This window comes from Microtus oregoni, unplaced genomic scaffold (genome assembly GCF_018167655.1).
Source record: "Microtus oregoni isolate MIOR12 unplaced genomic scaffold, Mior012 000025F_ref0000491, whole genome shotgun sequence".
Lineage (NCBI taxonomy): Eukaryota > Metazoa > Chordata > Mammalia > Rodentia > Cricetidae > Microtus > Microtus oregoni.
Window position 1 is genome coordinate 13,482,140 of NW_024543084.1, and position 15,333 is coordinate 13,497,472.

General features: G+C 47.9%; 1 protein-coding gene across 7 annotated transcripts in view; it reads left to right on the forward strand.

Annotated features, from left to right (window-relative positions):
• Positions 1-13,390: 13,390 nt before the first annotated feature.
• Rapgef1 (Rap guanine nucleotide exchange factor 1) overlaps positions 13,391-15,333 on the forward strand; it is a 118,734-nt gene continuing 116,791 nt past the window's right edge. For all 7 annotated transcript variants that reach the window (XM_041674311.1, XM_041674315.1, XM_041674312.1 and 4 more), the window contains exon 1: positions 13,391-13,705. In XM_041674311.1, coding sequence (XP_041530245.1) covers positions 13,645-13,705 — 61 coding nt within the window. In that variant the 5' untranslated portion in view covers positions 13,391-13,644. The remainder of the gene's footprint in view (positions 13,706-15,333) is intronic.

Genomic DNA, 15,333 nt, shown 5'->3' on the forward strand with positions numbered 1-15,333 from the left:
AAGCAAAACAAACAAACAAAAAAGACAGAGACTACACCCAAGCACCAGGAGAAGTGAGGAGCACACAGTCAATCCACAGAATGGATCTGATGGGCATTTAACAGATCTCTGATGAAAAGCTGATGTGGACCGTTGATGCCGTTAATATCAAATGCCAGAAGTGTGTGCTTGGAATTTTAATAGAGAAAAATCTGGAAGGATGCTCAAGTGGGAGTTTCTACTTTTTGATTTATATACCTGTATGATTTTATGTCTTGATGAATGATGAACACATATTTTCCATGAGATTTAGCAACTTAAAGATCAGTAGCCCAAGCCGGGCAGTGGTGGTGCACGCCTTTGATCCTAGCACTCAAAGAGACAGAGGCAGATCTCTGAGTTTGAGGCTAGCCTGGTCTACAGAGCAAGTTCTAGGACAGCCAAGACTGCTTCAAAAATTAAAAAAAAAAAACCTAAAACAAAACAATAATCTGGGGGCTGGAGAGATGGCTCAGAGGTTAAGAGCATTGTCTGCTCTTCCAAAGGTCCTGAGTTCAATTCCCAGCAACCACATGGTGGCTCACAACCATCTGTAATGAGGTCTGGCGCCTTCTTCTGTCCTGCAGGCATACACACAGACAGAATATTGTATACCTAATAAATAAATAAATATTAAAAAAAAACGTTTAAAAAAACAATAATCTGTAGCCCAGTATAGTGGCATCCACCTGTAGTCCCAGTGAGTGAGGGTTGTTTAATTTAAGGGGTTGAAGAGTTTGAGGTCAGCACAGGAAACGGGACAACACTGGAGGTGGAGAGGGGAAGAAGGAAGAGAGAGGAGGTGGGGAGACTTGTAAATGTTAGTTTAGACAACCCTGATTGCTCTTTGGGCTGACGAGGGAGGGGGACTTGATTGGGGGAGGGGGAGGGAAATGGGAGGCAGTGGCGGAGAAGAGACAGAAATCTTTAATAAATAAATAAATTTAAAAAAATGTTAGTTTAGAATTCTAAGTGCTCGCTAGGGGGCAGAAGAGACAAGTTCTGTGTGTGGCTTGCGGCCACCACACAGTTCGTTAACTGCTCCTGGGCCACCTGCGCTGTCCTAGGTCATTTGAGGAAGTCACAGCCCCAGGCAGTCACATTGGCAGGCTTCAGTGGTGGCACCGCTTAAAAAGGACCCCCTTAGCCATTTTAACGCCGAGAATTCGTCGGTATTTCCTACACTCTGCCGTACAAAGGTCGCGTCCATCTCCAGACTTCTGACCCTCTGAAAGGTTCCTCCTTTATCCATGCCCCTCCCCTGACACTGTTTCAGACTCTCATTCTGAACTCCCCAGGTAACTCATACGAGTGGGGTCCTACCTCGCTTGTCAATTTGTGACCAGCATTTCTTTTGTATAATGTCCTGGACAGAGGACAGGGTTTACCCATGTCACAATGTGTCAGAGCTTCCTAAGGCTGGATATTTAATTGTATACGTGTGTTTTCCTGACCACCCATCTGCCTTGGAATGTTGGCCAGCTTCGACCTCCTAGCTATTGTGAACAGCACTGCTCTAAACACTTCTGCCAGGCTCTGCTTTCTGTGTTTTGGAATAGATATTCGGAAGGAGACTGCTGGGTCATTTGGTAGTTCTATTTTACTCATTTATTTAATTTAAATTTAATTTATTATTCTAATTGTGTATATGTAAGAGTGATGGGACAACTTCCACAAGCCTCTCTCTCCTTCCATCATGGGCTTGGAGCACCAGGCTTGTTTGGCTAGGTTTGGTTGACAAATGTCTCTCTCTCTGCAGAGTGAGCTCATCCCTGTTTGCTGTTTGGTTGAGAGAGGTCTGACACTCACTGAGTAGACTGAGCTGGTATTGAACTTACAGCAATCCCCTTTCCTTCGTTCCTGGGTGTTGGGATTATAGGAATGCGACACCACAGATGGCTACTTTTAAGTTTTTGGAGGAGCCTTCATACTGCTGTTGCCCACAGCAACTGGGCCCTAGGATTCTGTTTACTCCCCATTCTTGATAATACTCTTTATTTGTTGGGGAGTTTGCTAACAGCTACAGCCTAATGAAGATGCAGTGGGAGCTGCCTATACTTCGACTCATTGTCCCCCGAGGATTCCCCATATTGTCTAACTTACTGTGTGCCTTCTTGGTCATTTGTAGACCTTTCCTCGGAGATGTTTATCTAAGTCCTTGCCCAGTGCAGCTATTCGTTTATCAATCTAATTTATTTTTTTAAAACATTTTTTTATTTTTATTTATTATGTATACAGTGTTCTGTCTGCATATATGCCTACTCGCCAGAAGGGGGCACTAGATCTCATTACAGATGGTTGTGAGCCACCATGTGGCTGCTGGGAATTGAACTCAGGACCTCAGGAAGAGCAGTCAGTGTTCTTAACCTCTGGGCCATCTCTCCAGTCCCTTGATCTAATTTATTTAATTTACTTTTTGGTGGACTGAAGCCAAAGCTTTACCTAAGCATATAACTGACCACTATGCTACATTTCCAGGCCCCTTTGTCCGGTTTTTTTGGAGGGTGGCAGGTATCTGTTCTTCTGATGTGGTGGTAGTAGGGGAGTTTCAGTACTATGTCTTCAAGATAATTCTTTGCCATGTAAAACACTTGACCTCTTTCTCCCATGCTGTTCATGCTAATAGTGTCTGTGTGTGTGGTGAGATGCGTGTGCACATTTGCATGTAATGCAGGCACATGTGTGAAGGCCGAAGGTTGTTGAAAGCTATCTTCCTCAACTGGCGTCCACCCCATTTTCAAGTGTTTATTTATTTATTTTATTTATTTTGCATGTATATGTATGCCGAAGTGTACGTATGTGTACCGTGTGCACGCCGGAGCCTTTGGGGGTCAGGAGAGTGTGTTGGATCCCCTGGAATGGGAACTACAAACAGTTGTGAGCCACGATGTAGGGGTGCTGGGAACCAAACCCAAGTCTACAGCAAGAGAAGTAGGTGCTCTTAACCACTAAGCCATCTCTCCAGCCCCAGGCACCTTCATATTTGAGACAGGGTCTCTCGCTGAACCTGGAGCTCATGGGTTCAGCTAGTCTGTCAGCAACAAGCTCTAAGGACCCTCCTGTCTCCACGTCCCCAGCATAGAGCTACAGAGACACATTCCCACGTCTGGCTTTTTATATAGCTACCAGAGATCCACACTCGGGCTCCTGTGCTTGCACGCCAAGCACTGAGCCCACTGAGCCCTCTCTCCAGCCTCTGCTGGTTCGTCTGTCAACTAGAGCCATGTGGGAAGAGGGAACCTCTACTGAGAAACTGCCTCCCTCAGATTGGCATGGGAGCAAGTCTGTGGAGCATTTTCATAACTGATGATTGATGTGAGAGGGCCCCGCCCACTGTGGGTGGCGCCACCTTGGGGAAGGTGGTCCTGGGTTGTATAAGAAAGCAGGCTGGGCAAGCTGTGGGGAAGAGCCTCTAAGAAGCACTTCTCCATGGTCTCTGCTTCAGCCTCCAGCCCTGCCTGGCTTCAGTGACGGACTATGATGTGGAAATATATACGCCAATAAACCAAGCTGGTTTTGGCTATTATTGCCAAATATTCCTTTACTCTGGGTGATGGTCTGTCACTGTGATTGGTTTCATAAAGTGCTGAATAACCTTATAGCTAGGCAGGAAGAGCTTAGGTGGGACTTCTGGGGACAGAGAGGTCTTACAGAAGAAGAAAGGCAGCGTTGCCAGCCAGACTTTGAGGAAGCAGGATGGGCAGTTCAGATTAAAGGCAACCAAGCCATGTAAAAGAACGTAGATTTTAAAAGATGGGTTAATTTAAGTTATAAGAGTTAGTTAGAAATAAGCCTAAGCTATAGGCTGAGCTTTCATAATTAGTAAGAAGTCTCCATGTCGTGATTTGGGAGCTGGCAGTCCTAGAAAACCTGCTATGGACCATGGTCTTTATCCCAGCAATAGGAAGCAAACTAAAACCCCCTCACAGTGTCTCTCCATACATACAGCCTCAACTGCTTCTCATGATGCACAGTTTGTCTCTTGTTACTTGCGTCTTTTAGCATCACGTCAAAGAAACAATTGCCAAATCCAGTGCCATGAAGTACATGCCCTGTGTTTTCTTCTGCGAGTTCCATGCCTTGCATGTTTGTATTTTGTGTCAGATAAGGGTCCGACTTCACGCTCTGTATGCGGCTCTCCAGTTTCCACAGGATCATGTTTTTATTCCCGTGTTCTCCCCCCCTCCACTTCCGCCTTATCCATGCTGGGAATTAAACCCAGGACCTCATCATGCTAACTGTTACGGTTAGTTTTAACTGCCAGCTTCACACAACCCGGAATCACCTACGAAGGGTCTCAAAAAGGGGTTGTCTAGGTCAAGCTGGCCTTCAAACGTGTCTGGAGCACACTGTATTGACTCTGCTGATTGATGTGGGGAAACTCAGCCTGATGTGGGCAGTATTCTCTGGGTCCTGTACCGGACAAGAGTGGAGACGTGCGCTCTATAGTAGCTGTGCCTGCATCCTTTCCTTTCTCTACTCCTTTTGCTTTGTTTTGTTTTTGTTTTTTGAGACAGGGTTTGTCTTTGTAACAGTCCTGGCTGTTCTGAAACTCACTCTATAGACCAGACTGGCCTGGAACTCACTGAGATCCGCCTGCCTCTCTGCCTCCTGAGTGCTGGGATTAAAGATGTGCACCACCACTGCCCAACCTCTCTCTACTCTTGACTGTGGGCATTATGTGACCAGCTGCCTCGAGTTCTTGCCATCTCGACTTCCAATGGATGATGGACCATCTTTTTGTTTGTTGGTTGTCAGAATAGCCCATCACAGCAGCAGAACTGAAAATAATGCGCCGGGCAGCACTCTACCGCAGAGCTAGGCTTTCAGCCCTACCACCTCAAAACCAGAGCCTTGCTGTCTTGAGGAAACCTTTTGAACTCTCCTTTTCAGGATTGCTTTTGTTATGTGGGTTTAGCTATGGTTTGTTCCCCAGTTTCATGTGTCAACAGTTTGGTTTTTAATGTAGCAGTTTTGAGACAAGGTACACTTTTAAGAGGTAGGGGCAGGCTGGAGAGATGGCTCAGAGGTTAAGAGCACTGACTACTCTTCCAGATGTCCTGAGTTCAAGTCCTAGCAGCCACATGGTGGCTCACAACCATATATGAGATCTGGTGCCCTCTTCTGGCCTGCAGATGTACATCAGGTAGAACACTGTATACATAATAAATAAAATCTTTAAAAAAAAAAAAGAGGTAGGGGCTACTGGTTGGTAGTCGGGTTTGGAGAGTGTCAGTGGGGAGGCGGAAGAGACTAATGCCCACTTTTCAGTCAGGGCTGGATTGCATCCTACAAACCTAGGCTGAACAGAGCAAGGCTGCCCACCTGTTCTGACTTCTGCTGTCTGACACCATCTGACATGTTCAAGCCAAGACCTTTGCCCAGCAGGGCTTCCTGAAGTTGGATCAGGAGCCAAAATAATCCTTCTAGATTTGGGATGTAACTCAGTAGCAGAGTATTTACCTATCATGTATTATGAGATTCTGAGTTTGATGCCCAGCACTACATAAACAAATGAGCAAACTAAACAAATAAATAATACAGACGAACTTTGTTACACTATAAAGTACCCAGACTCAGATGCTTTGCTATAGTAACGCAGAATAGACTTCTACAGTCACTTGAGGTTCTGGGTATGTTTCCTCTCTCTCTCTCTCTCCCTCTCCCCCTCCCTCCCTTCCTCCCTCCCTCTCCCTTCCTCTTCTTCTTCTTCTTCTTCTTCTTCTTCTTCTTCTTCTTCTTTTTAATGCATCAGTGTTTTGCCTGAATGTATGTCTGTGTGAGGGTGTCAGGTCCCCTGGAACTGGAGTTACAGACAGTTGTGAGCTGCCATGTGGGTGCTGGGAATTGAACCCTGGGTCCTTCTGGAAGAGCAGTCAGTGCTCTTAACCACAGAGCCATCTCTCCAGCCATAGTTTTTATATCTCAAATTTCCTTCAGAAGCATTTTGTGGTGATACTTTTATTTCCTCCTTTGCTTTTCATTTTGAACAGGTCTCCTTTACCCTAGGATTACCTTGAACTCAGTGTGTAAATGAGATTACTCTCCTATTTCAAAGTGCTGAGACCACTGATATTGCTCCAACATACCTGGATCAACTTTTTGTGGTTTTTAGTAGGCAAGTCTTTTGCCTCTTTGGTTAACTTAATTCCAAGTATTTACTTATTTATTTATTCTCTCATTTGTTTGTTGTTTTGAGATGGAGTCTTGCTGTATAGCCCAGGCTGTCCTTGTACTTATGATCCTCTGGCCCCAGCCTCACTAATACTCAGATTGCAGGTATGCCCAACACAGCTCTCTGCATGTGCGCATTATCATCTGTGGAAACGCATGTGTCCATTTGGGTACAGGTGACATGTTCTCATGTGCGCGTGTGGAGGCTTGAAGTCCATCTTGTGTCTTTTCCTTCCTCTGAGACAGGGCATCTCACTGACTAGACCGGTTGGCTGAACCTCCAGGATCTGCTTCTCTGTGCCCCCAGAACTAGGATTACAGACTTGCACCCCAGTTCTCAGCTTTTGTGTGGGTATTGGGGATCTGAACTCAGTTCCTCACGCTTGTGTGACCAGCACTTTACCAACTAAGCCATCTTCCCCAGCCCCTTACATCTGGTTTTTTAAAAATTTAAAGCATTAACTTTAAAAAATGGTATTTATTTATTGAGTGTACGCATTTGTGTGTGCATTAGAGGGTGTTATGGACAGTTGTGAGCCCCAGACATGGGTACTGGGAACTGATAGCAAGAACTTCTGTCATACTGATTTGGGAATTATGGGACCTCCAAGAGGACAAGTAACAGGTATGGGACAGATAGTGTATGATTTTGCATTTGCTAGAGTGTAGAGGGGTGGCCTGAGACCAGAACATGTAGCCGTTGCTCAAATACTGATTACCTGCATTTTGATCTGTGTCCTGAGTTTCTTTCTTTCTTCCTTCCTTCCTTCCTCTATTTTTTCTTTTACTTTCTTTTTTTCTTTTTAATAATTATTTTTTAAAAAATATTTTTTTTCTTTTTACTGTATAGCCCTGGCTGGCCTGGAACTCACCAAGTAGACCAGGCTAACCTTGAACTCAGAGAGATCCTCCTGCTTCTGCCCACTGAGTGCTGGGATTAAAAGCACATACTACCACACCCAGCTCCTGTCTGTGTCTCTGGTGCTGGGGGCCTTGCGGGAAGAGTCTGAGAACAAATAATAATAAAACTGAGGCTCCAAAGATGCTGGAGAGCCCGTGAAAAGGAGGGCAAGTGAGGCAAGGCGATAGCACAAGCACAGCGAGCCCATGCAAACTGGCGATAAGTAAGCAGGCTTGGCCAAGACAACCTGTCAGCGGACCAAAAGCACGGTAAGTAATGACGCATGCTTTTAGCCAATCACAACACGCCAGCAGTGACCGCCAGTTTCAAAAGGACCAACCAGAAACGTTCCTGTAGCAGCTTAATTTCCCTAACCCTATAAAACCCCCCAACCTGTTTACAATAAAGAGTTTATGTACTGGAATCTCCCAGAGTCTGTTCCCTTGCCTCCGCGTCTTCTCTTCTCATCCCCTGCCTCCCCCCCCCCGCCCCTCCCCAGGGGGAAATGGGGACCACACAACAGGTAGCAGCAATAAACCTGCAAAAACTACAACTGGCACCTGACATGGACGGACCTTTTCCTTTTGCTTGCTTTTTCCGTCCTTCTTACCTTCTTTTGGCCATTTTTCTTGCTTGCTTGCTGCCTGGCTGCCTGCCATCCCAGTCCCAACTCTCCGCTGGTGTCTTAAGTTTGTCCCCTTCTGCTGTTTTCTGTGTGTTTACCTCTATTTTCATTTCCTAAGTCCTTGGTGCGCTGGGGCTTTCTGTCCTATCCCTACATTTTCTTTTCTTTCCCCTGTTTGTCTTCCTAGTTAGGAACTCTCCATCGTGACTCGGTCCGTCCCGGTATCTCCACATAAGGGCTGAACACCCAGGAGGTATAACCAATAAAGGACCCTCTGACAGGTCCTTTGCCCAGAGACACCATGTGAGCATATGGTTGCGGCCTAACAAACCTCAGAAGTCCCTCACTATAAGAAGCACACTTGGTCTGTGGACACTACTTTCTCTTTCCCTTCCATCCTTGTCCTTGGGAGGACTCCCTCATGGGCTGAGAGCAATGATGACTCTCGGCAGCGGCCGCTCTCGGGATTGTCTGAAGGCTCTCTTGGTTTACGGTGAGTCCCAATCACTCTTCAGAATGTGGACTGTTGGGCTTCCTCTCCTAGTTTCTATAGGCAGAGGCTGCTCGTTTGTTTCCCAGCCACCCAGACCCAAAATAATCACACAGAAACTATATTAATTACAATACTGTTCAGCAAATGGCTTAAGCATATTTATAGCTAGCTCTTACACCTTAAATTAACCCATTCCTGTTATATTAGCTCACGGTTTACCGGTAAGGTTCCTGGATGGAACAGTTACATGGCGTCTCCTTGACTTCTCCTACTTTCTCTCTCCATCTCTGTTTGGATTTTCCACCTGGCTTTACTCTGGTAAGCCATTGGCCGAAAGCAGCTTCTTTATTAACCAATGGCAGTAAAACATATTCACAGCATATAGAGGGGAATCCCACATCAAGTCTCTCTTCTCAACTAATCCAGTTACGTGACCACCTATTAAAGAGCCATTAGGGTGGTGACTGGTCTCTTAATTCACGGAAAAAGCCTTGCCATTCGACTGTAGTTGAATCCCCTTTCCCTTTCGGGATTAGAATGTTCTCCTCAGACAGCTACTTCCACTAGCTTGGTCCTGGAGCTGAGCATGGGGACTGAGATGTGGTTGTTGCCGCTCACCCCATGTCTGCTGGCCGCTTTCTTCTTCGCTGTCCCTCCTCACAGGCTCCTCCTGGGGCCCATCATGAATGGTGCCCCTTCCCCAGAGAGGAAGTTTTACCTGATTTACCCTTGCCCAGTTGTAAACATTTAACTAGAACTTGTACCACATGTGCCCCATCAGCCCCGCCGGGACCTCTGAATAAGGCAGGCGTGAACCCCAGAGGATTGGTTCCCGATACACTTTGGCAGATGGATCTCACTCATTATGCCCCCTTTGGAAAGCTTAAATATATACATGTAATCATTGACACCCATTCCTCTTTTGTGTATGCTTTGGCCCAAACAGGGGAGAAGGCCATACAAGCTATCAAGGCACTAAACACAGCCATTTTGGTTATGGGGGTACCCTGTGCAATAAAAACTGACAATGGTCCAGAGTATGCCTCTCAAACCTTTAAGGACTTCTTCAAAAACTGGAAAATCAAACACTCAGCAGGGATTCCTTATAATCCCCAAGGTCAGGATACTGTGGAAAGAATAAACCACCCCCTAATAAAAGGAGAGCTGGCCAAGGTCTCCTCACAAAATAAAAAGGATCCTTACCAAGCCTTGGTGGAAATCCTCTTCAAAAAAATAATTTGTTGGCCTTTAACGAAGAGTGCCTTAGTCTTGCTATAAACACTGGGTTTCTCTCCCCACTCCCACTCCCACCAGTGAGATGGAGGGATCCCCTAACTAATGTCTGGTAACCACCTGCCACCCCATTAACAAGAACACAGTGAGGTTATGCTTGTGTGTTTCCACAGAACCAAATCAAACCTATATGGGTGCCCAGTCGAGATATCTGGCCAGCCACGGACCAGAAAAACATCCCAGACAACTTCTCCTATGCTAATGCTACTACCCTACAAAAATTGAACTGCACGTATTCTGGAACCATTGTATTTCTAATATTCATCTGTTTGTTGTTAGGGAACAAAGGAATTTGTTCATTTGGATGAGAGAACTCTGGGCTAATGATTTGATAAGCCCTAACAAAGTTTCCTACAGAAATCCTGCTCAGGTCAACAGGCTTGTATTTGGCAACTGGCCCCTCTCTGGAAATCATGCTTGCATAGACTTTAGACTCTTCCTATTCTTACAAGGTGGCAATTACCATAATGGAACTTTTAAGGGCAATAAATCATTTGAGGACTCTGTCCAAATATCACCAAAACCAAATTTTATTTTCGAAGGCTCACCTGCCTGTGTCAAGCTCCCCTTCTTCCTTACTAACCAGTACTAGTACAGCAGATGTAAACTGCACAGCAAGCCTCTGCAGGCTGATGCCTGCTGCAATCCTAAAGAAGCCTCTCGTGCAGTCCTGGTGTGTATTCCCACATTCTTATGGGTGTCTGTCACCAATATTATGCATTATCACAAGGTAGAGCTTTTAAGTCCCACTAGAATAAAGAGACACTTTGGAATAACTACAGCAATCACCACAGCCATCTCGCTTGTGGTAGCTGGAAGAGCAGTCACTACAGCCTCTCTTATTCAAACAGGAGCCATGGCCAATGCCTTAAACACAGCCACAGAACAATCAGCTGCAGCACTCAGGACACAACAGTTAATTGGTGCTCACTATTTGGTAAAGGGCAGTTGTGATCCTTGACTTCAGTCTCTTTGCTTAACTCCACATCAAATTTCTAACAGGTCCTTGGCCAGATAGCAGCTGAGAGATATCTTATTGGGACCATGGAATCAAAAGTTTGTTAATCCTAGACAACTTAACTCAACATGGGTTCATCCATTGGACTTATATACTACATTCTCTGACCAAGTATGGGATCACATAAAATCCCTGCTAGACCCCTCTAAATTTATTGTTTGGTGTCTTAGGGAGGGGTGGTAGTGGCTTTAATATTTCTGCTTAAGTATCTCCTACAGCTAAGATTCTGATAACAGCGGGTAAACAAGACGACGCTCTAGGTGTTAATGGCTATGGACTGTGCTGGACCAAAACCTCCAAGGGAGGAGGTACATGCTCAGCTAACACAAATACAGGAGGCCATTTAAAGCCCTAGTTCTCATAGTCTCCCCTTGCTTCTGACTTCTTGGGACCTCCTAGGGACCCAACCCTTTGAGGACTGAGAATCAAAGACGGGTATGAGCCTGTCTAGCAGGCCAACCTAAGACAGGCACAGCCCAAAATGCTGGGGGGGGGGTCCCTGAGGTGGGGTTATGAAAATGCCTAACTCCCACTAGGTCACCCAATTTTAAAAAAAAGGGGGAGGGTGAAATGAAGCAGGACAATAGAGCAAACACAAACAAGCACATGCAAACTCACAATGAGTAAGCAAACTTGGCCAAGACAACCTGTCAGGGACCCAAAGCATGGTAAGTAATGACACACACTCCTAGCCAATCACAACATGCCAGCAGTGACTGCCAGTTTCAGAAGGGCCAACCAAAAACGTTCCTGTAGCAGCTTAATTTCCCTAACCCCATAAAAAAAAAAACCCAACCTGTTACAATAAAGAACTTCTGTATTGGAATCTCCCAGAGTCTGTGCTGTTGCCTCCATGCCTTCTCACCCCCTGCCCCCCAGGAAATGGGGTCTGCAGAACAGGCAGCAGCAACAAGTCCACAAAAACTACAGGCAAGAACATTCTAGGCAGCACGCGTAACATATGAGAGCAAACTAAAGCAAAGAAGAGTGAGGCTTCAGCCATCAATTAGCTATGTCTTAACCCTCTGTATGCTCTACCATGGCTATGAACACTTCAGACCCTGAGGAAGCCAGGTCTATGAGTCTGACTGGCATCAATACTTTACTCTTCCCCAATTCCTCATCCTCATGTAGTAATTTATCATGCAGGTTTGATTTCGTTCTCAGGAAACTTAAACTTGACTGTGTCTTTATTCACTCAGTTTGATTTTCTAGTTTGCTTCAGAATTTGGGTGGGCCTTGACATATTGACTTTCTGAGCTCAGAAGCATAGAAGACTAAGCACTTTGGGAGGGCTGGAAAGGCAGGCCCTGAGCTATGTACCAATTGCGGCTGCTAAAGCAGCTTCCAGCAGAGCTGAGCAGAGCCATTCGGGCCCTGGGCAGTCATTTGTCAACTTGAAAAAGGAAATGAATTTGTCAATCTTTGGCTTGCGTTTGACCCCTAGAGAGCTTGGTCTGATGCTCTGAAAACTTGGATGCTGACAGTGGACAATTCCCAGTCACAGAGTTAGAGACCCGTCAGGGGGTGGGGGAGACGGAAACAGAACTCTTTGGTGGTATCTGTCACTTTCTCCTTCTCCTTGCACACCCCTCAAAACTGTCACTACCACTAGCTGGCATATCTAGAGGGCAAGATGGTCTAGTTGCTTTTTAATGTTTTTAAATTACATAATGTGTAGACGCGTGGCTGTAAGTCAGAGGACAATTTGTAGAAACTGGTTCTCCTTCTGCCATGTGGGTCTGACTGGACTCAGGGGGCCAGGCTTGGCAGCCAGGTGCCTTTACTTGCTGAGCTACCTCAGATGGTCCCTAGCTTAGCGCTCTCTCTCTCTCTCTCTCTCTCTCTCTCTCTCTCTGTGTGTGTGTGTGTGTGTGTGTGTGTGTGTGTATGAGATGCTAATAGGAATCCCATCTTTGTCAAAAACAGAGCAAATTTCCCTGTATCCAAACATGCTCTTGAGTTACTAAACGCATTAGGCACTAGTACTTAATGATATGGTTGGACTGTCCCACTCAGCTGTGGGCTCCTTTGGAGGGGGAAGAGTCCATTGTGTTTGTCTTGGGAAGGTATGACATAGTGTGTGACTCTAGAAGGCTCTTTGAATCCTCAAAGAAGAACTGTAAATGAACTCATTAGCGTTCTAGAAAAGACTGCTTCCTAAGCTTTATGTTCCCACGGAGAGTTGCTTGAGCCAAGCAAATCAGGTTTGCTGTGTGCCTCCAGGTTTGGGCCTTGCCTTGGCTTAGAGGATCAGGGCCCACACCTGGCCAAAAGGGTCTGCCTCTCAGTGGCCTCTGAGTCCCAAACTGAGTGTGTGTGTGTGTGTGGGGGGGGTGTCCCAAGTATTGGCTTTGACTGGGGGTGAATGGAGGCCTCTGATCAAGCATATGGGTTGAAGAGGGGAGGGGTGGCAGAGGGGGGTATCATTCCCTGGAAGAGTCTGGGCAGGTGGGAGGGGCTTCAGGCTCACGCCCACACCTCTGTGTGCAGGCTCCTTGTGTCTTCAGTGACGAAGCTTTTGAGTCTCAGCTAAGGTCAATTCCAGTGTGGAGCCTTGGGTCAGCAGAGGATGCTGCACTTGGGTGATAGACATGGGGAGTCAGTCCACAACTTGAGATGGAAAAGTCTGGGATAGCAGAAAGTTCTGCATCTCCCATGAGGGAAGATGTGAAAGTCCTGAGTTTGTGGGCTTGATCTCTCCCTGTGAGAAGGTGGGGTCCATGCTGGTCTGTGGTAGGGACGACTCCAGGCCGGCAGGGGGTGCTGCGTCTCTCGCCAGGCTTATCTCGGCTCCGGGCCAGCAGGGGGCGCTGTGGCGCGGGCGGCGCGGCGCGGCGGGCTTCCGGCAGGTGGCGCCGTGGCCGCGGGGCCCAGGCCGGCGGGCGGGCGGCGGCGCGGCGCTGCGGCCGGCGGCTCGCTGCCCCGGAGCGGCGGCTGCGCGGGAGGTGGAGTGGCGGAGCGGCTGGCCCTGTGCGGGCTAGAGCGCGGTCGGCGAGCGCACGGGCCGCGGCCGCGCGGAGCCCGCCATGCCGGCGCGAGTGTGAGGCGCGGCGAGCAGCGGCCCAGGAGAGCGGCGGACGCCCCGGCCTGTTGCCCCGCTGCGGCCCGGCCGGGGCCTGATGAGCAGCGGCCTCGGCCTCCGGCGCAGCCCGGAAATGTCCGGCAAGATCGAGAAAGCAGGTGAGGCGGACGGGCGGGCGGGCGGCGCGCCTCCTGGCCTCGTGCGCTGGATCCCCCGGCCCGGGCCCCAGCCTGGCAGTGACGCCGCGAGGGCCATCTTTGAACCGGGCCTGTCCGGCGCTGGGGGCCCGCGGTGCTAGCGGGATCCCTAGGGGGGCGACTGAAGGGCCCCGTAGTCCTGTTCCCTGGAACCTCCCACAATGGCTGGAGCCCGGGACCCGGAGGAGGCAGGGCCAGACCACATGCAGAAGAGCAGGGCGCTCCAGAGGTGATCGGCATCCCAGTTATAAAATGTGTCACTCCCAATGAACCTCGAGTTTAATAACCACAAGTGTCCACTACGGTGGCTTCAAAAGGAAAGCAAGCTGGGGTGTGATGGAGCGATGATTCAGGGCGCAGCCAAATTGTCCTCCGATATCCTGCCTTGCTCAGCAAGCAGAGCAAGTGGGGAGCTGCTGGGGTTGGGGGAGAGGGTAGATGCGATCTTGATGCAAAGCTCATCTCTTTGTGTGTTCCTGGAAATCTTGGGGAGTCGCCTCCTAGTTTCCCCGGCTTGCATATTCTGAAGGGAGTTAGACACTCCCGAGAGTCAATTACTGTTGTGCATATGGGGCCCAGAGCTTAATTAGCCGTCAAGCAGGGACTCCTTATAGGGGAGGGCAGATTCTTGGCTGGTAGGTGAAGTGGGCAGTGGTCCAGGCCCCGTGCTGGGGGTTGTCACAGTGGGACTACCCAGTTAGCCTGGAAACTCCTTCAAGAAGGAGGACGTGTACGAAGCTGCAAAGGTGTTCGGCAGCACTGGCTTTTGGAAGTTGCGGTTTCACAGGTGGACGTGGAGATGTTTGGCTGGGATGCATATTAGCAGTGGACCAGCCGGCAGGGAATGTAACTTTTTGCAGCCCTGGGTTTACACATAGGAAGAAACGTCTTTATTGAACATCTGCTGTGTGTCTTCTCTCTGTGTATGTTCCCTTGCTCGTGTTGTTTATTAAAAATACTTGAAGAGTGCCCGCGAGAACGCGGTGTCTATTTTGAGGACTTACAGGGAGGGCTCAGCGAAGCTTTGTAGTCCGCCCAGCAAGGGTGTTACCACCTGCCCCCTGACTAGAAACAGGGTACCATTCTCATGGCTGGACTTTGTTTTCAGGTGCTGTCTCGGGGGTGTTTTGCTCCTTGTCCTCTAGCCCTTGGGCCTTGTCTAGCGACTATGAGTCGCTTTCCTGCATACGTGCTGCTCTGGAAATATCTCTGGTCCATCTGTGTGGCAGTGCTTAGGAACTCCTTCTAGTGTCTCATCTGAATGGCACTGTTGGGAAACTTGGATAATTTATTTAAAAATAGCATTAATGGACTAGGGAGATGGCTCAGCAGTTAAGAGCACTTGTTGCTCTCGAGCACCCAGGTTCAGTTTCCTGCACCCACGTGGCAACTTTCAGGGGGCCTGGTGCTCTCTCTCCTAACCTCCGTGGGCACCAGGCGCATGTGCAGTGCACAGGCAAACATTTATGTATATAAAATACATCTAAAATATATTATAAATAGCATTAGCTGAGTTTTCTTTATTAGAATAGTGTATGTTCATTATGGAAAATTTGGACGCGTAAACACGATGAAATGAGCTGTCAACT